The 26025-nt window shown below is 41.0% G+C and overlaps 1 protein-coding gene across 2 annotated transcripts in view; it reads left to right on the top strand.

The window, feature by feature from the left end:
- KCTD3 (potassium channel tetramerization domain containing 3) overlaps positions 1-25343 on the top strand; it is a 49384-nt gene extending 24041 nt beyond the window's left edge. Inside the window, exons 10-18 of one of the 2 annotated variants that reach the window (XM_090048945.1) lie at positions 1717-1832; positions 11050-11137; positions 11306-11422; positions 12736-12906; positions 16999-17154; positions 20252-20348; positions 22662-22846; positions 22942-23074; positions 24083-25343. In XM_090048945.1, coding sequence (XP_089905071.1) covers positions 1717-1832; positions 11050-11137; positions 11306-11422; positions 12736-12906; positions 16999-17154; positions 20252-20348; positions 22662-22846; positions 22942-23074; positions 24083-24647 — 1628 coding nt within the window. In that variant the 3' untranslated portion in view covers positions 24648-25343. Of the gene's footprint in view, positions 1-1716; positions 1833-11049; positions 11138-11305; positions 11423-12735; positions 12907-16998; positions 17155-20251; positions 20349-22661; positions 22847-22935; positions 23075-24082 lie in introns of both variants that reach the window. The other variant, XM_090048936.1, reaches the window with a different exon arrangement.
- The last annotated feature ends 682 nt before the right edge of the window (positions 25344-26025 follow it).

Raw genomic sequence — 26025 nt, 5'->3', positions numbered from 1 at the left:
GCAGCCCACGTCTGCCATGAATTCAGTAGGAGCTTATTAATGTACCCTCCCACAGATGATGGTAGTATGAAGAAAAATAAGATTTTCCTACCTAATTGTAAGATTTTTCTGTGACAGATGCTTTCAGCATAGAAGTGGCTTCCAGAGTAGAAAATGTTTGTTTTAATTTCTATCTTTAATATTCTTAAGAGAACTTGTTTGAAAGGCATTCACTCTAACGGTCACATTCATTATATTTCATCTCTTCTTTCTAAATTGTCAAGCTCTTCATTTTGTGTCCATTACGGACAGCCCTTATGATGAGCTTTACTTCGACTCCCTTTCAAATAAGAATTCCCTCCACCCCTCCTCATACTCCTTGCCCCATACTAGTACTCACAGTTGATTGCAACTTGAAGGAATCTGTCAAGGTTGTGTGGTCAAGTTTGACTCTACGTTTTTAATGTTCTGCAAGCTGAATGCTTTTGTCAGCAGTCAAGCACTTGTGATAAAATCATTATTTCAGCACAGCTGTTTAGGAGGAGATCTGGGATTACTGTAATCTATTAAAATTTCTTCTGAGGGTTGGAAGAGACGGTGGACAGAGCATGAACTATAAACCCACCAGAAAGTGTGCACTGCCTCTTAATTAACATGAGTAAAACTTGCATCTCATGTTTAAAATGAAGCACTTTTTACTCTGAATAAGGATTGTCCTGACAGACGCCATTCCTCAGTGGCTGTTTACTTCAAATCTCTGTGATTTGTTTTTCTAAAGAGACTTCTCACTTTTTCCCCCCTAATCTTAGTTTAATCATGACATAAGAATGACTTTTCCAGCAAATCCAGGTAATTTACGGGAAAGTCCTGTGTAACTTTTGTCTTCTGTAACTGGAATTGACAATGGGTGGTCCTGTCTTTTCCAGACAGTAGTTTTATTCTTGCTAAAAAAACAAACAAACTAGTAATACTACTACAGTTCAGAACTGTATCGTAACAGGTTGTTTGGTTTGTTTTTTGTTGTCACCTTTATCCTTTCTCTTGATTCCTGTCTCTCTCCCTCCCCACACTGCCCCCCCCCCCAAAAGAGATCATAACTTGAATGCTTTTAAGTAAGACTAGATTGCATTAATAATCCTTGTTACTGCATTTGTTTCCCTTGGTTAGTAGGACTGAACTCTCCTAGCCACAATTTTGTTTCTAAAAGTATATTTTTAAGAAGCAGGCAAGTTACTTGGACACACCTTTATTTTTAAAAAAGTGACCATAGGGGTTTATGCTGATTTAGGTGGAAGCCATGAAATGATATGGGAAGAATTCATGTATCTTGCAAGACCATGAATCTATTACTCTGCAATTTTAACTGTGCCTTTCTTTAATCGTGGGGTCAAGATGGATGACATACCACTCAAGGGCATTTTAGTGCTTCATTGAAGTTGAGTTTGAGGCCTTGGGCTTCACGTGGCTTAAAGGAACAAAAGATTCTTTGTATTGCAGCATGAATTTTGCCACCAAAGAGATACTGACCTCATTGGCATATTGCTGTACACAAAGTAGAAGTTGTTTAAATTCATAATAAAGTTTACCACTTTGTATTTGTATAGTACCTAACAAAATGAGGCTTTTTATTATGATAACCAGGTGTGTAGTAGTAGAGGAGACATGCTTGATCTTTTCTGTTTGTCTGTGCTTATTCTAAAAGCAGGCTTAACAGACTTGTTTTGGTTTAATTTTTAGGAGTATTCAGTCTTGGAGTCCCAGTGGATGCTCTCTTCTTCATTGGCAACCAGTTGGTGGCTACCAGTCATACAGGGAAGGTGGGAGTATGGAATGCAGTGACTCAGCATTGGCAGGTGCGTTCAGTTCAAGCATTTTATTAGCACAAGTATTATCAAAACTAACATAATTTGCTCAGAAACGAGCTAAATATCAATTTGTTTAGATATAGGTAATGTATATAATCAATATAATGCTTAATATTAGTAAGTATGTATGTATATATTGAATGCTATTCTGGTATCTGCATTTGACTTGTATAAGGTACTGATTTCTTAAAGTGTCCATCATCTTTAAGCCAAAGCTTCATGTCTTTAGCACCCAATCTTACAAACTTTCAGATTTTTTCCCCTATGGTACCATGGAGCCCGCGACTTATTTAGGTGCTTAATAAATATTAATAGTCAAACATTTTATTTCTTGACCACAAGTATGTTAAACCCTTCATCCTCAGGGATTACTGGTTGTTGAAAAATTATTCTGTTCTTTTGGAATCTATATTTGAACTTACATTTGTTGGGGGAATTACATATTCATTATTATAAATATTACTGTGGTTCTCAACAGCATATCTGGAATTTAGGATGGGAGTTTCAAGAATGGCATAGTGAGGGACTACATTCTTTTGATGGCACTGTATATCATGCCTCAAAGACCTCTATTTTATAGCTATACAGTTAGATTCAGTGTGATTTTTATATTATGCATTCTGACAACAGGAATAGAGATTCTTGGATTCCAGACAAGACCAAGGGAAGAGTTGGGCATTCATGCAAGAAACAAACCTTGTAACGCAGCCAGATGCATGTCTCCATGGCACAATATAGAGACAGATTATAATGAAATCCAAGAGGCTGCCTTGCAAATCTCAAGAGGCAGAACTGACCTGAGGCCGACTTCCGTAACTGCCACAGTAGTGGTTGAATAAGTTCTGATTTGACCCTTAAGCAACAGCCCTGCCAATGAATAACACGGAGAGTACAAAAAGGCAGCCGGTACAGGACAATGCTTTGCTTCTATAGAGAAGACTGACCTTATCTGTTTGCATTAAATGAAACAAAGCTGAAGTGCCTTTTAAATGGCCTTTTCTAACACCATAGAAAACACAAAAACACTTTGAGTTCCTTTTTGCATTAATGATTTATTTACAAAAGTAACAAACGCATGAATATTTACACATGTCAACCCCCCTGTCTCTCAAACCAGTCTATCTTACGATACTGACAACCACGAGGCAGTAAAACTTAGTTTGAGGCCTTATTAAAGATCCAAAGTCTATATGATTATGAAATTAAAGATCATAAGGTATAAAATGTTCTTCTGATTTGTTGTATACCTTGGGCTCGGATAACTGGGGAATTTACTGGGAGCAGCAAGGTTTTCCATAGAAAAGGAAAGGTAAATTTTTCAGAATAAAACCTGATAAATTATGAAAGTGAACCAGATTTCAAAATGAAGATGCCACCATTGATTTTTCTCTCCTGCTCCCTCTTGCCATGCATAATCTAAATTGTACTCTGCAGTTATGGGCTAGTCGTTTCGGGGTTTTATAAAACTAGTCCACAAATCTGAAATACACAGTACATTCCTCATAGCCTACAATAATTTACTACAAAAAGGTCACCATACACTGAGCTTCTGCAGAAAACAGCTTGTTCCACCAGGACTGGAGGCTTTGGAGAACAAATACTTAGTGTGTGTTTATAGCTTGTCATCAAACTGATGCCCATATAAACTAAACAAGTGCTCCATTTTCTTAAAATTAAGGTTTCTTTTTATTGATGTTTTCCCACAGTCTTTCTGAATTTTTCATAGTTTAAACTCTGCTTTTAAGACGTTCTTCCTAGCCAGCTATTCTCCCTCTAGCTAAAAGGAGATGCTTTTGCATTTTATGTAGTGCATCCTGAGGATGTTCTGAATTTTCCTCTGTTTGTAATAGATTTTGGCATTTCTTCCCTGATTCTCAGAAGTTTGGGCAGACTAGCTGAGGTGGCTTTCCCCTAATGCATGTTCCCTTGGCAAGATTTTGATGGCATATGATATAGCAAAAAAGTTGCAGGAATTAATTTAGCACTGAAGATGAGTAATATGAGAACATTTAAGGAGTTAGATTTCTCAGTATTTTGAAAATCAGGTAACTGGAAACAGCAGCTGTTTAATGCCAAGATTTCAATCTGTCAATAATGCTTGATAACCTTATGTGGCTCAGATCAAACTACCTTGTAATTTTGGTTTTGTTTCTTGATCTGTTTTATTTAAGTTTCTACATACTAGGCAAAAGTTTGGGTTTGGTTTTCTTAATAATTTTGTTTGTTAGATAACAAAGATTCAGCATTGCTGTTAAAAGGTGAACTTGATCAGATCAAAATAACCACGGTTGTAAAGTACATTCACTTTGTGCTCAATCTAAGCTGAGAAAAAATTAAGCTACTTTAACACCTGCCTATTGTGCTAGTAGCACTCAAAAATAAGTCAATACAGCTGTCTCACAAGCGGCATCATATAAGGGATGACTTTGCTCCATTTTATTCAATATAGATTCCAGTAAGTTGAGTTCTTTGGGCTCCTGGAAAGTCTAGTCATGATATCTGCAGTCTTTTTATATTGATCACTGCTATTGGTAATTTGTCTTCAGTATTCACGTGTCTTTTTCTGGAGCAATCCATCACTTCAGGCTTTTTCCTTGGGTAAGCCAAAAGTAAGATAATTGTAAGTATATTCCTAATTTGTGCCATTCTAGGGTCTAGTCCGTTCATGTTTCTGTGAGAACTCAATCATGTTGGGACTATGACTGGTACACTTGCCTAAATGGCATTTAAGTGATGAGATGCTAAGTCACTAAAATATTCTATGTTTTTCAGAAAAATAAAGCTGGTTATTATCAAAAATACCAATATACCAGCTTGTGTGAAGCTCTTTTTGAGGAAACCTGCAGATTTTCATTGGGGTACCTTATTTTGCTCATCTTGTAAAGCAACAGAATTTAATGCTAGTATTCTATAGCTTCAGCCAGTGTAAACTGGCAAAGCTTCATGTCATGTGCATTTTTTACCAGTGACAACTTGTATCATCAGAACATTATTAAAATGCTAAGCAAGTACATTAACTTCATTGAAGAAAATCAAATCCTTCTCTTCTTTCTGAACAGCTATACCTTTCTTCAAGCCCTGACATTTGCTTAAATATTAAGCTGTTGCACAATAAAACTGAAAGCAATGTCTGTGTTATTTTGTCACTTTCCATAGGAAAATGTTGGCACCTCTCAAGAAGGTAAATTTGTAAACTTGGGCCGCATTGGACATATTTTTGGCGGGGGAGGGTGTTATAAAAATATATTTCTCTCTCTATATAAGGTTATATATAATCTGCTCTCTAACCTATTATATCCCAAAAAGGTTAAACTGATCTCATTACAAAAAAACCACACCTGCACCCCGGCGCCCCTGTACAAAGGCCTGCTGACCACCTGTACCTGTTACAATATCTGCAAATGCGTGCAACACAAGCAAACTACAAACTCAGTCCTTTCTGGTCCCTCCTACCAGCCCTCCCTTCATGTCCACCCTCACCCTGCTTATGGGGTCAGGTACTAGGCTCAAAGAGACTTTCCGTCATTGTTGTTCCAGCTTCCGCTGGAGGACCCACTGCTACTGCTGCCATTGTCGCTGTCTTCCATTCAACTCGTCTGTTCCTCTTCCCTGCTGCTTTCTCTCCCTTCTTCACTTGGCAGGGGTTGTATGGTCCTGTGCCAGGTGGCGTTTGCTGAGTCTTCTCTGTCCTCTGCTACCGATTTCTGGTGGTAGGTCCAAAGTTCACTCGGCACCATCTTCACACAGCCCATTACTTCTATGTCCTTTTTTCTGTACAGGAGCAGGTTCCTGGCCTTCCACAAGGCACTTCTGACACTGGATGCAAACTGGTTGAATCAGAGCAATGGGCTCCCTTGGTGTTTGACGAGGTGCCCATACAGCGCGGCCTCACTGGTTAGCCAGCTGATGCCAGTTACCGCTTCGCATAGCTGCTGTACCCTCTTCCATACGTCCTTGGCACAGGTGCAGAGCCGCAGGAGGTGCTTTATACCAGGGCGAGTCTGTGATCCGTGGCATATGGTTAGTTGGGGTGGAGACCCCCCAGTGTCTCAGGATGTGCCCTGCAAAGTACCTCCTGAGATGCACGGTTTTGGTGTCTGCCTCCGTTGCCAGCTTACAGATCATGCTTGTGTACTTGGCTCATAGGAACAGGAGGATCTCTGGCATGCCCCTGCCCCTGGCCCTCTTGTCCTCACACAGCACCTTCCGGGTGACCTTTTCCCATCTGGAGCCCCAGAAGAAGACCCACTCGGCCCTCTGGATCCTGCGGGCGATATGCTTGGGGGGCGGGGGGGAGACCAGTGTGGCCTACAGAAGCACCAATAACAACACCACCTTCACAAGTGTGACACGCCCCTCCATGGAAAGGGAATGCAAGTGCCACAGCCCCAGTTTCTGTTTTGCCTTGGCCTCAGTCTTCTCCCATGCTGTTCTGCTGCTCAGCTTCGGGTTGAAATCTGTCCCCAGGATCCTGATCCCCTTGCAGGGTACAGAGACCCCTAGGGATTCCAGTTCCCTGGCCTTGCCCATGGCCATTCAAGTGCTCTTGCTTACATTCAATTTGGCCCCCATATTGGACAATTTTTTTTGTAAAAAATAGATTTCTCTCTTTCTCTAGATCTATATAACCGATCCCATTACAGAAAAAAAACTGCACAAAGGCCCACTGGCCACCTGTACTCGTTGCAGTCTCCGCAAACCATGCGCAAAACGCACAAAATATGCTCAGTCCTTTCTGGTCTTTCTGACCAGCCCTCGCTTCACGTCCACCTGTGCCCCGCATCCAGGGTCAGGTACTTAGCTGAACTGGTCTCTTCATCATTGTCACTCCAGCTTCTGCTGGAGGATCTGCTGCTGTCCTCTTGCTGTTGGCAACGAGTGGGCCTCTCACTGTCACTGTCCTCCGGCCCACTCGTTTGGTCCTCTTCTCCACTGCTGTCACTCTCTTCTTCCCTTGGCAGGGGTTATATGGTCCTGTGCCACATGTCCCTGTGCCAGGTGGTGTTCGCTGCGTCTTCTCCATCCTCTGCTACCAATTTCTGGTGGTAGGTCCGGAATTCGCTCAGCACCATCTTCACGCAGCTCGCTACCTCTACATCTGTTTGTAGAGGAGCAGGTTCCTGCCCTTCTACAAAGAGCTCCTGACACAAGATGGAAACTGGTCTAGCCAGAGAGAGGGGCTCCCCTAGTTTTTGGTGAGGTGTCCGTACAGTGTGGCCTCGCTGGTTAGCTGGCTGACACTAGTCACCACTTCACAAAGCTGTTGTACTCTCTTCCATGCTTCCTTGGCGCAGATGCAGAGCCATAAGTGTTCTGTTGTCTCAGTGGCCCCATGGCAGTTGGGCCATGGGCAGCTGGGTCACCCCAACTGCCCCTCAAGGATAGACTAATGTAGTTCCTCTGAATTAACCATGTGATAGTACCCATTGAGTGCAGTTCCCTTCAACACTGACTCTATTTAAAGTCATGGTGAGCCACTATATTGCATCCATTTGAACTTCCTCTTCATTCTCACAGCTGGGCTGCACCTTTCTTTCCCATTCCCAGTGCTTTGTTTCTTCACCAGCCTTAAATTTCTGGCAAGCCTCACCAAATGGGGCCACAAACAGTTCACACAGAATCCTTCTGTTGCTCCCTCTGTTAGCCTGGATTAGTATTGCCCCGCTCTCCATGATGTGAAGCCAGATCAAGTTCCCCCGTGCCTCATCTGCATATAATTTTTTAGATGCTCCTATGACTTGTGTCAAAAGCATCTGATTCCAGTCATGAGTGGGGGGCTTATTGGCACGTGTATTCCAGATGCCCCCCAAAAGTATTTTTGTTAGCCCTTTAGTGCTACTATACATGAATACTGGGCGGTGCTGAGCTGTGGAGTCACCATGGCTTGAAATCCTATCAACTGTGGTGGGACTGAGCCCAACGAATTATGTAGGGATCTACAGGGATACAGGTTGTGCTGTACTAGTCTACAATCAAAAGGAATCAGAACTCATGGCAGAGGTGATATCTTTTATTAGACCAACTAGATATTTCCAAAAAAAATCTTTATTTGCAAGCTTTTGGGCACACTCGCCCTTCTTCAGTCATAGGAGAATGTGAAGACTAAAATTTCTCCTAGGTGGAAATGAAACTTTATATTTCACAGGAGAGCTGAAGGTGTTATAAGGTCTCCTGGTTGGAATAATTAATTTTGTGCAAATTAGGCTCAGGTAAAAGTTAGAACAGTCTATTTACCTCAGTGTCTGCTGTCAAGCAGGATGTTGAAGTATGTTTCCGTTTGGTTATGATATTTCACAGGAGGAGGAGGATAGATGCTCCTCTGGGCAGGAAATTCTCCTATGTTGAGGCACTTTGAGCACTGTGAACATGCAGACTGAGCTGGAAAAATAGGCCAGGAGCCAGGGTGTCACTTTCAGGTTGTTCCAAGGTGTTGAATTAACTTCATAATTTTACAAGAAAAGAGCATTCATTTAAAAAATGGCTGTAATACGGTATCTTCCCTGTTTCAGGGATACGGGTAGTAGCCATATGTATGTGAGACTTTTCTCTTAGGGGGGCTGAAAATTCAGTCTTTGCATTCTCCTATTCCTGAGGGAGAGTGAGTGAGCCCAAAAGCTTGTAAATAAAGACATTTTTTGCAAATACCTAGTTGGTTTAATAAAAGATCTGATTTCATGTAGGGGTCTACTAAACTTGAGGCTGGGTGCTAACCATTTTCATGGGTGGAGCATGGTATACCCTCCGCCCCCCCAATGCCTCCCCCAATGCCTGTGGCTGAGGGACCCCAGTGGTCCCACCCCTCTGCTGATTTGGGGTGAGAGGTGGGAACATATGATGGATATTCCTCACAGTCAGTCAGTGGTGAGGGGTAGCGGTGGAAGCAGTCTTGCCATGCCAGCAGCCCCCCTCCCACCCTTCCCCGCCCTGGCAGGCTATGCAGGTGGGCCATAGCAGCCACAAGGACTGCTGGTTCTTCAGAGGGAGCCAACATTTTATTTTCACTGAGGTGTTTGGTTTTTTTGTTTGGTTTTGGGGGGTTTTTTTGTTTATTTTTGGGGCGCCTGCAAAAGGATGCACCCTATGCTTTACTGCAGAGCCTGTGCTTTTCAGCGGGGCCTGCCCAAGATCACGGTTGCCTTGAAAATTGCAGAATCGTGATATCTGTACATTCCTAATTATATGGTAAATCATGGACTGATATCATGCACAGTGGGCAAGTCTACATGAGATGTTTATTGCAGAGTTGCCTAATTGGTTCTGGAATAAACGTCTTGGCATTTATACATGCAGTGCTATTAGGATGGAGTAAATTAACTCCACCTTAGGTTAGTATTTGTAAACACAAGTATTATCCTTTGGCAGAGATCTCCATTCTGCAGCAGCACATGTGTAGATGGTGATGGGGCTGGATGAGACACGAGGGTGCTTTGGTGCGGGGACTACCTTCTGGCTAGCTCCACATTGTAGTGCCTTTGTTCCCTAGTGAGCCCCTCTACAGTACACTGAGCTGGGTTGGAGCAGCCCCGAACTGCAGGCTGACCCTGGGGATCTCTTGCCAGCCAGGGCTGCTCTGACCTGACTCAAGGTGCTGTGGTCCCAGGCGCACATTCAAATGTGGTTACCAGGAGCAATAAACTCCAGCACAATACGTGTTGGAGGTTATTGCTGCACATTAATTGCATATGTAGATGCACCTAGTTTGTACTATATAGAAGTAGGTGCTAAAGTGCTTCTTAAAAGTATGTTTATGGAATACTGGTACAAAAATTTGCAGAAGTTTAAAAAAAAAAAAAGTAACATGAATGTATTCTGGATGAACCGAAGTCTATGGGTACTATATTTAGATTACTACAGCCATGTTTAAATTTAAGGTCCATGTTTTCAAATTTGCATGTACTCAGGGAGAGCAGGTTCTGACAGGAAGGAGAGGAGGAAGAAGCTGGCTGAAGAAAAATATGGGGGGAACCAGGGGCAAAAGGGCTACCTGAGCCCTCCAGATTTATTTTCCTTGCTGTAGCAATGTGGAGGGGGACAAATACCAGAGGGCAGGGAGCAGCTGCAAGCAGACCTGGACAGGTTAGACAAGTGGGCAGAAAACAACAGAATGCAGTTCAACAAGGAGAAATGCAAAGTGCTGCATCTAGGGAGGAAAAATGTCCAGCACACCTACAGCCTAGGAAATGACCTGCTGGGTGGCACGGAAGTGGAAAGGGATCTTGGAGTCCTAGTGGACTCCAAGATGAACATGAGTCGGCAGTGTGACGAAACCATCAGAAAAGCCAATGGCACTTTATCGTGCATCAGCAGATGCATGACAAATAGGTCCAAGGAGGTGATACTTCCCCTCTATCGGGCGCTGGTCAGACTGCAGCTGGAGTACTGCGTGCAATTCTGGGCGCCGCACTTCACGAAGGATGCGGATAATCTGGAGAGGGTCCAGAGAAGGGCCACTCGTATGGTTAAGGGCCTGCAGGCCAAGCCCTACGAGGAGAGACTAGAGAAACTGGACCTTTTCAGCCTCCGCAAGAGAAGGTTGAGAGGCGACCTGGTGGCTGCCTATAAGTTCATCAGGGGGGCACAGAAGGGAATTGGTGAGTATTTATTCACCAAGGCCCCCCCGGGGGTTACAAGAAATAATGGCCACAAGCTAGAAGAGAGCAGATTTAGATTGGATATTAGGAGGAACTTCTTCACAGTTCGAGTGGCCAAGGTCTGGAACGGGCTCCCAAGGGAGGTGATGCTCTCCCCTACCCTGGGGGTCTTCAAGCGAAGGCTGGATGTGTATCTAGCTGGGGTAATGTAGGCCCAGCACTCTTTCCTGCTTATGCAGGGGGTCGGACTCGATCTATTGAGGTCCCTTCCGACCCTAGCATCTATGAATCTATGAAATACAAGGCAAACCACCAATAATTAGATTGTGTACCTGGAAAATTATAACAGATTTATAAATTTTCCACTGATATCATTGGTAACAGAGTTATTGAAATGCTGAAAACTTTGAAAATCCCTCCCATACGTTTGTTTGTGATGCATACAGTATAAGAACCCAAAGAGATTTTTGTTTGGTTGGTGGTTTTTTGTTACTGTTTTTTAATGGAATACAAAAAGCAGTAAAGTTCTTCTTGTTGTTTTAAAAAAACAACAGATTCAGAACTGGAAGAAACCAGTAAACTAATGTTTTGAATTTCCTTTACTGTTGCACTAGGTTCAGGATGTTGTTCCTATCACAAGCTACGATACTGCTGGATCTTTCCTGCTGCTGGGTTGTAACAATGGCTCTATCTATTACATAGGTAAGAACAAAAACATTGCAAGATATTAAGATTGTATTGTTCAATATTTCTGCCAATCAACAGTTATTCTTAACAGAAATAAAATTTTATGAAGGGATGAAGTGGTTTTCAAATTGATTTCTAAATTTTTGCTGTTTGACTTTGTCCATAATACCTCTCTTTTGATAGACATGCAGAAGTTTCCCTTGCGAATGAAGGATAATGATCTGCTGGTGACAGAACTTTACCATGATCCCTCCAATGATGCTATTACAGCACTCAGTGTCTACCTCACACCCAAAACAAGTTCGTATAAGACTTCAATTTGTATTATACTTCTCTGAAGGTCAACAAACAGCAAGGTTTAAGTAGCACATATTTTAAGAATATTTCGGTTTTAAACAGCAGTTGCAGTGCTATGTTTAATGAAATAAGCAAATCTTTATAAAAAACAAACCTGTGTTTAAACGTACTTACACTTTCATATTGCCTGTATTATTATGTAAATTGTCATTTTGGGTGAGAATTTTTCTTAATTAAAAGAGATTCATTACAGTATTCTAGGATTTGGAATGCCCAAATATTATTGCTCCTGATCAAGATGGAATCATTCCCAGACCCATTTATGCAAATATTCATAGAATGAAACTCTTCTTTAGCAGTCTTGTTAATCCTTAATTTTTTTTTTTTTTAAAGGCCCAATGTTCTTGTACCATCATGTGCAAGATGCTGCATCCTACATGTCTCTTTTTTCCTCTCTTCCCCAGCATGGTCAGATTGTGCCAAAGTTGCTTGCTGGGAATCTGTATGCAGGCATTAAAGGTCATAAAGAAACCTTCAAAACTTGGGTTCAGACCAGAGGGTACTAACAACCTTTGCAATTTGGGGTTGCTCTTCTGCTCCTGTGCATGCTGAACAGATGGTATCGTCCGCAGCAAAGAAAAAAAATCTAAATGGCTATACACAAAAGGGCATCTTATTTGGAAGTAATAATTCAGCACTGATATGTTTCACATGCACCACTGTGGTTTGCATTCTTCTTTCTCTCGTTAGCTGTTACAAGAAATCATGTCGGTAACAACACAAAACTAAGTTTAATGTGTGTAAGTTACTATTTATAAATGTTTGGAAAATAATTGTTTTGTTTTCAAATGAGGCTAGGTGGTATGTCAGGCAAGATTTTGTTTCTTTTCCATAACTGTATTTATGATGCAACTGAGAGGGAAGAAAAGCTTGAATGGCAGATTAGTCTTGCTGTTTTTCACTCTGAAAAACCCAGAAAGACTGCTTTGATGGTCTTACCATAGATCATCTGCATGATGGTCTGATTTGTTCTCTTCCCTCCCATCTCTTTGTTTTGTTTTTGTTTTGTTTTGTTTTTTTGAGGAGGGGCAGGGAGGCAATGCAGGAGGTACAGGGGTACATACTATGCAATAGTAGATGGCGAATGATTGCCTTGGAAGTAAGCTCACTGACTTGGTGACAGTTACAAAAATGTTTAAGTTCATTAGTTAGGAGTGCTAAAATAAGTAGTTGCATCAGTACAATGAATAATGTTTTACCTCTTTAAAGAGAATGTTGGTTTTCAGAAGACATTTCTGTGGTTGTTCCTGTTGTAGGTGTAAGTGGCAATTGGATTGAGATCGCCTACGGCACCAGCTCTGGAGCAGTGAGAGTGATTGTACAGCATCCTGAAACAGTTGGGTCTGGCCCTCAACTTTTTCAGACTTTCACAGTTCATCGAAGTCCTGTTACAAAAATCATGCTCTCCGAGAAGCACCTTGTGTCAGGTAATCTTGTTTACCCTGCACTTGTGCACGTGGATTACTTTTTTTCTCCCTTTTTCGTTTCTTAGCATAGTCATGATTTTTTTCCTTTCCTTGTACTACTATTAGTTTGAATTTGCTGACTCCTCATTAAACGTAAGGGAGGACTTCATGAGGGGTACATTAGGGCAAAAACAGCTGTTAAAACAATGAATGGAACTGAGAAGATTAAGTGTGTTGAAGATTTGGTTGAATATATTATTTTTGCAATGCATCCCATCTTGGCATCTATTAGCAGTGAAAATAGGGTTGAAATGATTTATACATTTGTCCTGGTCTTTGAGTTCTTCAAGATGCAATATATTTTACAAATATTAAATATCACATTTGCAGTAATTTGTGATTTCCTTTACAGAGCAGAATATTAAAACTGCATAATTAGATACTAATTTCTGTAACCAGCAAGATATGAGTTAAATTAACCTCCTTCTCTATATATTCCAGGGTGCTGGTGGTGGTAGTTCTACATGTAGCTGTAAATCTCTACTGAAATAAATCTGAGCAGAGACAGCAGTCATGTGGATTTTTTTAACTGTAAAACAGTTGGACTGCTTTGCATCATGTTATCCATAGCACTTTTTAATCTCTGTATGTAATCTCAGTGCATTTAATCACTGTGTTACCCATAGCACTGGGTTTGTTTCATTGAAGAAAGGCAAGAAAATTTCTAAGAGGACTTGTTCATGCATAAACCCTTAGAGTAAACGCAGTAAATGTGTTTTGTATGAGTAGTTTCATGTTCCGATGAATTTGCACACACATTTGAAGGTATTTATATCAGTTCTTGGCCTGTTGAAGGCTCAGATCATGTGCTGTAAAGCAGGCAATTTTAAAGACTAACTTATATTAAAGAATGTTGTTAATACTGAATTTTTAAGACAGAAGGGATCTCTGGGATCATCTAGTCTGATATTCCCAAGGCAGGTTAACAGACCTCACCCAGTAAAGAATTGGTTGCATGTTCCACTCAAGACTTGTTTTATTTAGATCATAGTAAGCATTACTATGAGTTGGAAAACTGTCTGACCAGTGTTATGGTAATGCTTGCTACAATGTAAATAAATGTGTGGTAAGCCCTGGAGTCCTTGAAGATGGCTGCACTGCAGGGTGTTGTTGCCAGGCCTGGGAACATCAGACAGCTGTTGCAATCCTATGTCCCCTCTGCCCCCCACACCAAAGTCTCTCATTGTATTATATGGTAGGTACTATGTTCTGGAGATACTCCTCAACAAAAAAGTCCTAACTTTGCTATGCTATAATGGCACTTAGCATATGTTTTACTGCTTGAAGACTCAGCTGCTTGTGTTGTAATTGCAGTTAACACATTCCAAGGCCCTAATTTGGGGCCTAATTTGAAGAGTGACGGAGATTATTATTAACTGTGGTGTAAAAAATACTGGTAAACTCAGAACTGAGTTAGAGCAGTGGTGACCAACCTTTTCAGCCAGCGTGCAAAAAAGTAAGCTCTGCACCATCCGTGAGTGCTATTCAGGTGCCCTTTCCCCGCCTTATTTGTTGCTCTGCTTTGTGCTCCGTGTCTTATCTGACAGTGTGCTGCATGCTCCCTCTCCTAGCTGTTGTGTGCTACAAACAGAGGCTGCCTATGCCACTTGTGGCACACGTGCTTCTGACCACCCTTAAATTAGAGCATCTCTTTGTGAAAGACAGAAATTTGGATTTAAAGGTTCCAAATGGTGGAAAATTAGCCAGTGAATCAGCTTGCCAAACAAAATGGTAATCACTGTGTTCTTTGTATTTCAGTGCAGTCTTTTAAATCATTTCAAAAACAGCCACAAGCAGATATGAAAAGCTATAGCAACACTATGATAGATTGTTCTCTTTGACTAAAAGCTCACAACAGCCATGCAGGATGGATAGATATGGACTGTTTTACAGCCCAAAAAAACAAAGGTTAGAAGTCAGGATTTGCACAGTACACCCAGTGTGCGTAGGATAAGTCTGGACTTTTTTCAAATGTGTTTAACTTTATTCATAGTCCCTATCTCGAAACAACATACTGATTTTGCTAAATCATTTTTATTCAGATATTAAAACAATGATTAACGATGATCACCATTGTTCATGTTTTCAATCAAATCATTGTTTTCTGCATTTTATATACCTATCCCAAGATTCTCCCTAGCTTGAAAACAAGAATACATGCTATTTTTCAGAAGGGAGTTTCTAGCCCTTAGAATTGTGGAGAACAGTAGTTGGAATTGTTTAAATGTTGTTTGCCTGAGACCTGGTTTGCATACTTCTTTTTTTTGTATTGATAAAACTTTTGGTTAAGGCTGTGACTTTTTTTCCCCCTCTCTCTTATCTGCTAAAGTCATTAAATTTGTTTCCCTTAGTGTGGACACAGTTGCATTGATATGGAAGTGTCTCATACTGACAGTTTATTCTGCTAAGCTAAATAGCTATAGGCACCTTGTGTAACTGCCAGCAGCAAGGACATTGTATTGAATTAATGATAAATGTATTATATAGTACACGTTGTTTGTATTAAAGTCAATGTGAGAGCCTCCAAAAGATGTGAACTGAGCAAATGTATTAAAATTGAATAAAAACCATTCTTTAATTATGACAATATGTTTATCGATATAAACTTTTGCTGATGGATTATTTTAGCAATAATGTCTATCCAAGAATTCAGATATCCTCTCGTGCTTGCTTTGCCTACAAAGCCCTTCTCCAGCTGTCAGCACCCAGATTCTTGCCCCTAACTACACGAGGTTTTGAATACAAAAAAATCTGGAGCACAGCACAAGTTTAAAATACAGGGACAGTGTATAGTAAAATAGGTTTAATACTGCACATAACATATTGACATGAACAAGTCTTTTCTCTTTTTAACTGCTTTTTAATTTTGAAGCTTCTTCAGCATTTCTAGTCTTCTGCCCCAGAGTTGTTGTAGTACTACTACTACTAATAAAACAGAGACTTTCCTGCAGAATTTAAATGCAGTTTTCCAGAGATTAAAGAGGTATCTGTTTGTAAAAACAAAACTTCCAGCCCAGCTGATTTGCGGTAGGCCATGAAAACTTTTTCCTTAAGTGTTACTGTTTGAAATCCAGCCCATGTCAGTAGTAACTGAGATTTGGTTATATCGGGTCATTGGCCAATGTATTTGAAGAGATGAAGTTTTTTTTTCCAAGGGGCAAAGTGTCAGTATTGCAAAAACACTATTACTTGCAGCCAACATGCTTGTTTGCAATTTCTGCAAATGACTAAAGGTGCAGAGAGACTGAATTACACTTTCAGGTATAGATAAGTGGGGCCTGTTGACAGCATGGTGTTTAAGAGGCTACAGTACAGCTGCTTGCACTCTATTTGATTTGTGGATTGGATTTTGAGGCACTTTTGACTAAATTTTTGTTCAGCTAGTATGGGATTGCGGTTGCATTGATATTGTAGCTCCTCAAGTGATTAAATAAAGGATTAATTGTCAACTGAAATGAGGAGTCATCCAGCCTATAACTGGATGGGAGGGTGGGAGAATGAGAGGTTGGTCCACCACTTCTTGTGCTGAGATCTTTTCACTTCAATATCATATTCAGTTCATACTGCTGGAGGAAAATAATGCAAGTAAGTCAGGGTAGCCACTAGTGCTGCTTAGCTGAGGAGCCAAGAACAGTAGATGAGATGGGAAGGTAAGAAGAGTGATTAAAAATGTAAAATGACAATTTTAAGTATCTTTTTGCTTTCTAGCTCACTGAAATATAATATGAAACTTAGTATCAACCACTCTACAAATGCTTCCTAAAAACCTTTCATTGCAATATTTGTTATGCTTTGTGAGAGTAGGAGAGAGCAAGACAAAAATTTTTGAGCCTGAGAAATATGAAGAAAGCTTGAAAGTAGAGACCATCACTCGAAGCCCGTGTGATGCTGATTTAGTGTAAGACCTAGTGGCTTTGGTAATAGCCTGAAAGTTTATAGCTTATAAAATCAAAGGTCTGTTTAAAAAAACAAAAAAGGAAGAATCAAACCCAAAAGTTTCTTTCTTGGAAAGACTCCCATGTCTTTACTCCTTTCTTTCTGTTTTTTTTCTAGTTTGCGCTGATAACAACCATGTTCGGACATGGACTGTTACTCGTTTCAGAGGAATGATTTCAACACAGCCAGGTTCTACTCCTTTGGCTTCATTCAAAATCTTGTCACTGGAGGAAACAGAGAGCCATGGCAGTTACTCTTCTGGAAACGACATAGGTAAGTCAATATTACTGCATACTGGACTTTTAGAGTGCTACTGTGCTTATGGAGATTCATTGAAAATCAGTTAGGGGTTCCTGGGCTTAATTCTATTCTCATTTTAATACGGGGTTCACTGACACTGGCATCAGTAAAGCGGCTGTGATTTCCAGTAGTTGCAGTTACAGAAGAGTCAGATCAGCTTGCCTCTTAAATGCTGTAGCATTTCTTATATTTCTCATTGAAAATTAATTCCTAGTAAGGGTGGGTAGAGTCAGGTTGACTTTTTTTTTTTTTGCTTTGCCCATTTCCATTAAATGATGAAAACCATTTACCTGTTATTCTGAGTTATACCTTACTTTCCTAAACCAGTGAGTCTCTAACTTTTTAGACTCAAGGCACCCCTCTGTAGCTATTTAAAAAAAAAAAAAATTAGTAGCACCCTCTGGCAAGCTTCAAATTAGTACGTTTTTTATAAGTTCTGTAGGTCTGACTTCACACAGGCTCCCCACTTCCCCAGATTACAGATGTATTTGTATGTCCCCCTTGGCACTTAAGAGAGGTCAGTAAGACTAAAACCAAAATTGAATTCTAGAAGAATGATTGTATTAATGGGCAGATCCAGGGTTTTGTATAGCTGAGTGTAGGCTCAGTGGCCACTTACTGCTTCTCTTCCCAATAACCTGCCTTGGGATGGGCAGATGACACCACGGGAACTGCAGCTGGGGACTTGATTGTCTGAAGTCTGAATTGGTAAGAATCTCTTCCCCTCTCCTCCTGTTCACCCTCTTCGCCCACTGCCCTATACAAGTTGCTGTGCGGTGCAGTGTTACTGGGGACAGCAGTAATGAGTGGGTTTCCCCCTCCCTGAGCCTGCTGCCAGGCTGGTGAGAAACACCCAGGGGGACCTAGCAGAGAAGTAACCCACCCACTGCTGCTGCTGTCCCAGGCAGGAGCAGCTGTGGAGCTCCCCCTCTTGGAGCGCAGCCAGGGACAGTAGCTGTGGTGAGCAGGGGAAGGAGGGAAAGGGACAGGATATGCCACTGAGCATGGAAACAGAATTCTTACCGGGCTTGGGCCCCCAGCTGCTACTACTGCAGAGTGGTCTGAAAAGATGGTATCACTGCACCCACTGTGAATTTGCTCCTAGGTGTTTTAGGAATAGTTGCATCTAAAGGTGCACCGATATATTGGTCCATATTATATCAGCACTTGTAAAAGGAAAATTGACATTACTGGCAATCGGCTTTTTTTGGCCAGTGTAGCTGATTAATGTCATCTACTTTAAATGCTGCATATGTGTGCACATCCACAGCACGCACACAGCCAAGAATGCAGCCAGGCAGCTTGGAGAGCAGCTTCTGGCCAGTAAGTCTGTGGGGGGACAGGGACGTGAGGGGGGCAGATCAAGGCCCCATGGTGAGGGGGAGGAAGTGATGCTGAGACTAGAGCAGGCAACCAGCCGGGGTGGGATGCGGTGCAGGATGGAGCCACTGGTGACTTGTCTGGGGGGAGTGGAAGAGATGGCTCTTGCCGCTGTGCACACTCCCGGGGGGAGGGAAATGCGGGCCATGTGCCCCCCCCCAGATCTGTGCACAGGGTGGGGGCAGGCTGCCTACTGTGGATTCAAGGCCAGGGGGCTGCGCCAGCCTCTTTCTGGCAGGGGGTCTTGGCTGGGGTTGCAATCAGGTTAAGGCAGGGTGTGCGGAAGCAGCCCTGGGAAGGGGCGGTTATGGGGTGGGCTTACAGCTACCCCAGAATTCATCGTAGCCCCCCTCCCAGTACCACTGCTGCCACCTGCCCCAAGCCCACAGTAGGCAGCCCACCCTTGCCCCACACACAAATCTGGGGGCACATGCTTCCTGTGCCTCCCCCAAGGGTATATGCAATGGGGGGAGCTGTCTCTTCTCCCCGTGCCCCCGGATGAGCTGTCTGCGGCTCTGTCCTCCCCCAGCTGGGCAGCACCTGTTTCTGCCCCAGCCTCACTCCCTCATCGTTGGGGCCTCAGTCTCCACCCTGCACCCTTCCCTCCCCAACGTCCCTTCCCCTCCGCAGTCTTACTGGCCAGACACTGCTTTCCAAGCTGCTGAGCTGCATATTGGCCAATTTATGGCTGGTTAATAATCAACCATCGGTATTGGCCCAAAAATCTTTATTGGTGTACCCCTAGTTGCATCTGTATTATATTACAGAGTCCATCACTTTCTTATTGTTATAATGTTTTATTACATCTTTACCTTAAGAAGGGTTAACAAAATGTAACAATTTAAGGAGAGGTCTATGCAGCCTGAGGCTGTGCTGTGCTAAACTGCTGCTCCTGCTCCAAGTGCCTGAACTCCTAAAGCTGAAACAGTATAGGCACACACAGTAGTGTTCTGAGATGCAGAGCTTCCTGGCATGCATGTAGCACATGCGTAGTTTGGGAGTTAGTCCTTTCAGACTAGGCATGTGATACGGGCCCCATGTAGGCACACGCATCCACGTGACTAGCTTGCTTCTTTGTGGTTCAGAATTAGGCAAAACTAACACCTCTTCTCTTGGGTTTGTTCAGGGTAGTATTCCATAATTATACAGCACAATACAAAAGCACTATTTTGTCTGCTAATTTGCAAATCAGCATAGACTCCAGAATGCGTGTGATTTTAATATGATTCCAGATTTCTGTAGGATGTCTAAATGTAGGAAATAGGCAGACAAGGCTCTTTGGGTAGAGGTGGTATCTTTTATTAGACAAACTAAATGGTTGGAAAAATTTGTTCTTTGCAAGCTTTCGGGTACAAATGCCCTTCATCAGACTTGGTAAAGTCTGTTGGTGTATGTTTGCCTTCCTGGGTAGAATAGGAATCCAGATCCAGGACAGCACACAAACACCAACAGACTTTCTGTATCCCTGAAGAAGGGTGTTTGTGCCTGAAAGCTTGTAAAGAACAATTTTTCCAATTATTTAGTTTGTCTGATTAAAAGATATCGCATCTACCCAAAGAACCTTGTCTGCTGATGTCCTTAGAACAACACGGCTACAACCAACAATGCTAAATATAGGAAAGTGATTTTTATTTCTATTAAATGTCAGAGGAATGCATTTTAAAATACATACTTCTCTTTCTAACTCCAGGACCATTTGGAGAGCGTGATGATCAACAGGTGTTCATTCAGAAAGTTGTTCCCATCACTAATAAGCTTTTTGTGCGATTATCTTCTACAGGAAAAAGGTAATTGCCACAGCTCTGCTTTCAAGCAGTTGTCTGTTTTATATGGCTACCTGGTGCAGCTCACCTAAAATCAATTTGCTGTACTTTGCATGTGTGTATAAAATAATATGTATACACATGCACACGTTTAGGCATGTGTGCGTGTATATACAGCTATACTAAAAACTGATAAGGCTTCTTTAATATCAAATGTAAGTATCAGATCACAGACAAGATTTTTCTTGTTCTGTGGTTGCAGGACTTCAACTAGCATAATCACAAGTTACCTTAAAATAGTTGTCCAGTGACTACAAAAACAGTGATATGTATCTATACATCTATATTTACACTGATGGCCTTATTGGTGGCTTTCACTTTCTTTAACTGAAACTTCTAATTTTTGCGAAAATCAACCCCCCCCCCCAAAAAAATACCAAAAAAATACCACGTAATACAAAAAAAAGCAAAAGTACTGCTGAGAGAATTTTTAAATAATTTATAACAAAAGCAAGGCCAAAGACCTGTAACATTTTATTATTTGAATAAGACCTTGAGTCAAACTAGTTGTCACAATATTAAATAACTTGCAATTAGATTTTTTTTTCTTATTCTGTGTTCCAAAATAACCCTTCCCCATTCACATGGGATAGGAAAACAGGACTCCGGGTTCTCTTTACAACAGTCGCACCAATTTAATGTATCTGTGGGCTATTCAAAGTCATTTGTAAAACAGATATACTTGCCTTAAGGAGATTTTGTCTGTCTTGATATTTGTCAAGTGCTTGATTTCTTTGGACAAAAGGAGCTAAATAAAGACATAAAATCAATTTTGTATTTTACTTGTATTGCAACAGTAAAACTGTGTTACAACCAAAGTGTAATTTTCAGTCTTCCCAGTGGATGTTAAATTATGTTCCTGATTTTGGAGTCACTTTTTTTTGTGTTCTCCTATATGCTTCCGTACAACACCAGCTTTTGTAATAAGTAAATAGATTATACGCTTCCTTTTTAAAACACACAAAATGCCAGTGATGGGGTGGCAATATCCCAGGCTATTATTTGAAAAAAGATAGATTAATTGAAATTCCTGATGCCATCTCTGTTAGTAATGATTCACTGTACCTATGATATGACGCATCATTTCTTAATTGCTTAATCTTGTAATGAGTGAAACTCTTCAGGAGAATCAATCTTTTGCATCAAAGTTCATTACATAAACTCATAAGCAACTCTTAAAAGAATTAGGGGATTACATTTTCTGTGCATCCAGGCTAGCTGTGTGACAGCTTGTTTAGCTGGGGGGGTTTTTAAGCAAATAACATTAGAAAGCTGTTAATATGTTTGGAGGCCAAGTTATCATCCCAATAAATGCTGTAAATCTCTGTGATTTAGTGTTATACACATTCAATGAAGAGACTGCCAAATGTTTATTAAAATTAATGTTATATTGGAGTAAATTTTAGCAAAGTAATAATTCAAAACCCACTTCAGATCTGACCTGTTCTTGTTCCCTGTCCTCTTGTATTAATGTAGACACTGTGCTTTTATTTCTAATCAACCTGTGCTGCTTCTTGATAACTTTAAGCCTGAAATGTTGATGCCATCAGTAGTAATTCTGAGGAAAGAAAAGAAAAAGGAATGGGGTAATCTTGTCACTTTTTCTTCTCTCTGATCCTTAACAAAAAAGAGACCTTTTTTTTTTCTGTACAAATGGCCTATTTCCTTTGTTTAGTTAGTTTGAAAATGAGCTATTGAGGTTTTTACTTGCATTTAAACTTTTCTAAGGGCCAAATGCAGGGATTAAATGTGCATTAGGGACAGACTGGATGACCCGAATACTGCTCACTCTGGACTATTGTGGGAGAACCAAAATTTTTAGCTTAACTTCTGTCACTTTTTAAACAAACATACTGTTTTTGTGCATGGTCTCAAAGCCAGTATTGGAATTTTAAGGATTATGCTACTCCAGTGAGATTTGCACTTGTACAAGTGAATCAATAAATCTGTAGCTCAGATTCCCTTAAAACTAGTAAGTTCATGAGCTGTACTGGGCGGTCTGTACATCCCTCTCAAATTGTAATAGGGAAAAGTGGGCGAGAGACCCAAGATTGAATGAGAACTTTTGCAGTTCACTGAAATTTAATTTTGAAAGGTCATTATCCCATAAAACAAACCATAGCTCCTCTCAGCCATAGATCAATTATTTTAATAAAAAACTAAGCCTTAATCACCTCCAAAGGTATAGTAGGGGTATTTCACAGATGTGCCAACCATTAGGTCTTAGTATTGCTACTATTGTGTTTAAATGTTGGTTGTTTCTGTTTTTGTTCGTAGAATCTGTGAGATCCAGGCAGTAGACTGTACTACAATTTCATCATTTACTGTAAGAGAATGTGAAGGATCCAGTAGGATGGGCTCAAGGCCACGTCGCTACCTCTTCACAGGCCATGCAAATGGCAGCATTCAGATGTGGGATCTGACCACAGCCATGGACATGGTTAATAAAAGTGAAGACAAGGGTAGGGTGCAGTGTAATGGAACTTACATTTTTTTCAGTTGGAATGCTTGTGTTAGATGTGATGGGTGATCAGTATCTCTCTCTTCTAAGATATAGGGGGTCCAACAGAAGAAGAGCTGCTTAAGTTGCTTGATCAGTGTGATCTGAGCACGTCTCGCTGTGCCACTCCTAACATTAGTCCAGCTACTTCAGTGGTTCAGCAAAACCGTCTGCGGGAGTCAAATTCCAGGTAAGCCAGAGTTCCACGTTGTACGCTGTAAGGTGCGTCGGGCCAAGGTTGGAGCTCAGACTTCAACATTTGATCTCTTTTTATATCTAACTTTCACTTTGGTTACTTTAAACAAGTGTCCTGATTTTTTTGCAAGGCAAGCATACCTCTAGCTCCTATTAAATTTGTATGTTCACAGCTCAAGGATTGAATGAGAACTTGCTTGTGGATATCAACAAATTGGATATTCCAAGAAAATGTTACTTCCAGCACTAAGACAAACACAGCTGAGTTTGTTTGGAAATGAACAGCTCTGAAAAATTCCCAATTAGGAAGATCCTCCTTTATAAGTCATATTTTTCTTTGGTTAGTAGGCATTCAGCTGACAGGATATGAGTCTCCAAATGTTTAGAAACTTTTCCCTTACATCAGTGTTGCTCAATCTTTATTCCCCAGCAGGCCAGATGGACAGTGCTCAGTACATCCATAGGCCAGATCTGCCCAGTGGCCCTGAGCCAGCTTCTGGGGCAGGCATAGTGGAGTTCTTCGTGGCCACATGGAGGGGGCAAGGAGCAGCCAGCCCCAATTTCAGCTGCATAGGGGAAGGGCGTGTGGCCTGGCCCCAATTTTACCATACCAGGGAGAGGGGGTGTGGGAATTTGGCAGCAGGAAGGGTGGCAGTGTTAATTGCCCCTGCTTCCCTACTGTCAAATTTCCCAACCTGTGGGGAGCTCTATGGACCAGATGCCATGGCTCCATGGGTTGCATTTGGCCTATAGGCCAGAAGTCTAGCACTCCTACCTTTATATAAATGACTGATTGCCATTGATCACACGAATATATGCTCTGGTAACAACTGAGAATCCAGACCAAATATTTTCCTGTGCATTTTTACCCTCTCCTTTGCAAGCAGTCTCTCACCTCTTGAAAATTAAGCTGAAATGTGAGAAATTTGAAAGTGATGTTTGCTAGTTTCAGTATGTGTTGTGACTAATAGACCAAACTGTTTACTGTCAAATGTATTTTCAGTCTCCAGTTACAACATCACGAAACCATCCACGAAACTGCTACATATGGCTCAGTAAGGCCATATAGAGAGAGTCCCTTGTTAGCCAGGGCAAGGCGGACTGAGAGTTTTCACAGCTACAGGGATTTTCAGACTTTCAATCTAAACAAAAGTATGGTGGACAAAGCTGTCCCTGAGAATGGCAATCTGAGTCCACTACAAGCTGAAGCGAAGAAGATGGCAGGTGACAGCAATGGAACTGATAGAAAGGCAGCAGTACTTGAAGTAAGAGCTGCTAGAACATCAGATTGTGGAACAGAGGTTCAGAAAATGCCTGAAAGCAGTTTGGAATTGAAGAAGAGAGGAACAGATGATGAATGTGAAATCCGCTCGGAGAATAAAAAGAAGAGTGGATTTGAAGGAGGAGGGTTCCTGGGGAGAAAGAAGGTGCCTCTTTTGGCATCTTCACCAATCATTGTGGAAGGAGGCCCTGAATCACCTGGTACAGCATCCCCATCACCAACAAAGGCTACCACTTCTCCACGGCACAAGAAAAATGACTCCTCCTGCCAAGACTATAGCTTGTGAAAATGCTGTTAATGGTGCACGTTTGCTTGCAAGAATTCAAATGAAAGTTTAACACTAAACTGGATGCAGTTTTTACACTACAAATTTAACAGGTTTAATTTTGGTGTCTTTAACTGAAAGAATTTAAAACTGGACTAAGGCTAAACTGAGATTTAATTTTTTTTTTTTCTAAAACAGCTACATTGGTTTACAGTGCAAACACTTTTAGAAGTACTTTAAATCTGTTTGGCTTTATATAACAATATGAAAATGAAGTACAGTACTTGGTACAAAATATAGATGTAAAATTCTATTTAATGAAGTCCAGCATGCACTACAGTGTTTGTCATGGGGAGAGCTTTCTATTGTGGGTAACCTTCTGATTACTATTACTTGACCTTTCCCCTTGCAAGCACCAGAATATTATGCTTGTCACCTGCTTACTAGTCTTAAAGCTATGTAATCACATTGTTTGCAGTTATGTGAGGCTGCCCACCTTGCTCACTTTCACCGTTAAAAATTTGATCCGATAGAAAATGAATTGATGGAAAGCTGCTGTTGCTGGAGTTTGCCTTGTTTGAAGCGCCACAATTATTTTTTCAGTATTAATAAATTTGACATATTTTAACTTTATATGCTGTCTTGTTAAGCTTACAGATGCTGTAAAAACATAATTTTGCATATATTTGTTCTAATATTAAAGTGCAAAGGAAGAAATTGGTGGTTGTGTATTGGTGTTTTATGTTTTTCCCTTTTTTAGTCTTCCAGACAGCTTTGAAATATAGAATGTAACCTATTAGTATGGAAAAGCTTACATTTTGCTCCACATAGTACTAAGAAATGAAGTAGTCATTCCTTCATAAGCCATTCACACTCACCTTTTTATTAAAATGGCTGCTGAACATCAGTGATTACTGTGCTTTTCCTATTATGAGCAAACATTTTCAGATCCCCAGATGCTAGATTGAGGTTCCCCACCCACCCATTTTTATTTTATGGTGTTAAGCAAAAAAAAACAAAACAGCATGCATGGATCATGCATACACATACATATACATGCATGCAATACTTTCCATACAACAAAACTATGGAAAGTATCCTTTTCACTTGATAGTCCCCCTTTATGGAATATGTTGGTTATAATGGGTAAATACAGTGGTTATAATGGGTTTTAGCTTGTTGTAGCCCTTATTATATAGGTAGATTCTTTTAGGACTCAGATTTTATAAACCCAGAGATCATAGAAGATATGTAGCTGCTTTTTCCTACTCTTTCCATCACCACCCAAAATGTTAAGATAACTTCAAAATGCAAAAAACAAGCCAAGATAATGAGCTGCTGACCATTGCATGTTTGCTGCGTAATTGGGTGGAAGCACAGGAAGACCAGGTAAGAAATG

Source organism: Crocodylus siamensis, chromosome 1 (genome assembly GCF_052110815.1).
Source record: "Crocodylus siamensis isolate JL-2025a chromosome 1, ASM5211081v1, whole genome shotgun sequence".
NCBI classification, from domain to species: Eukaryota; Metazoa; Chordata; order Crocodylia; family Crocodylidae; genus Crocodylus; species Crocodylus siamensis.
This window is presented reverse-complemented; position numbering and strand designations above follow the sequence as displayed.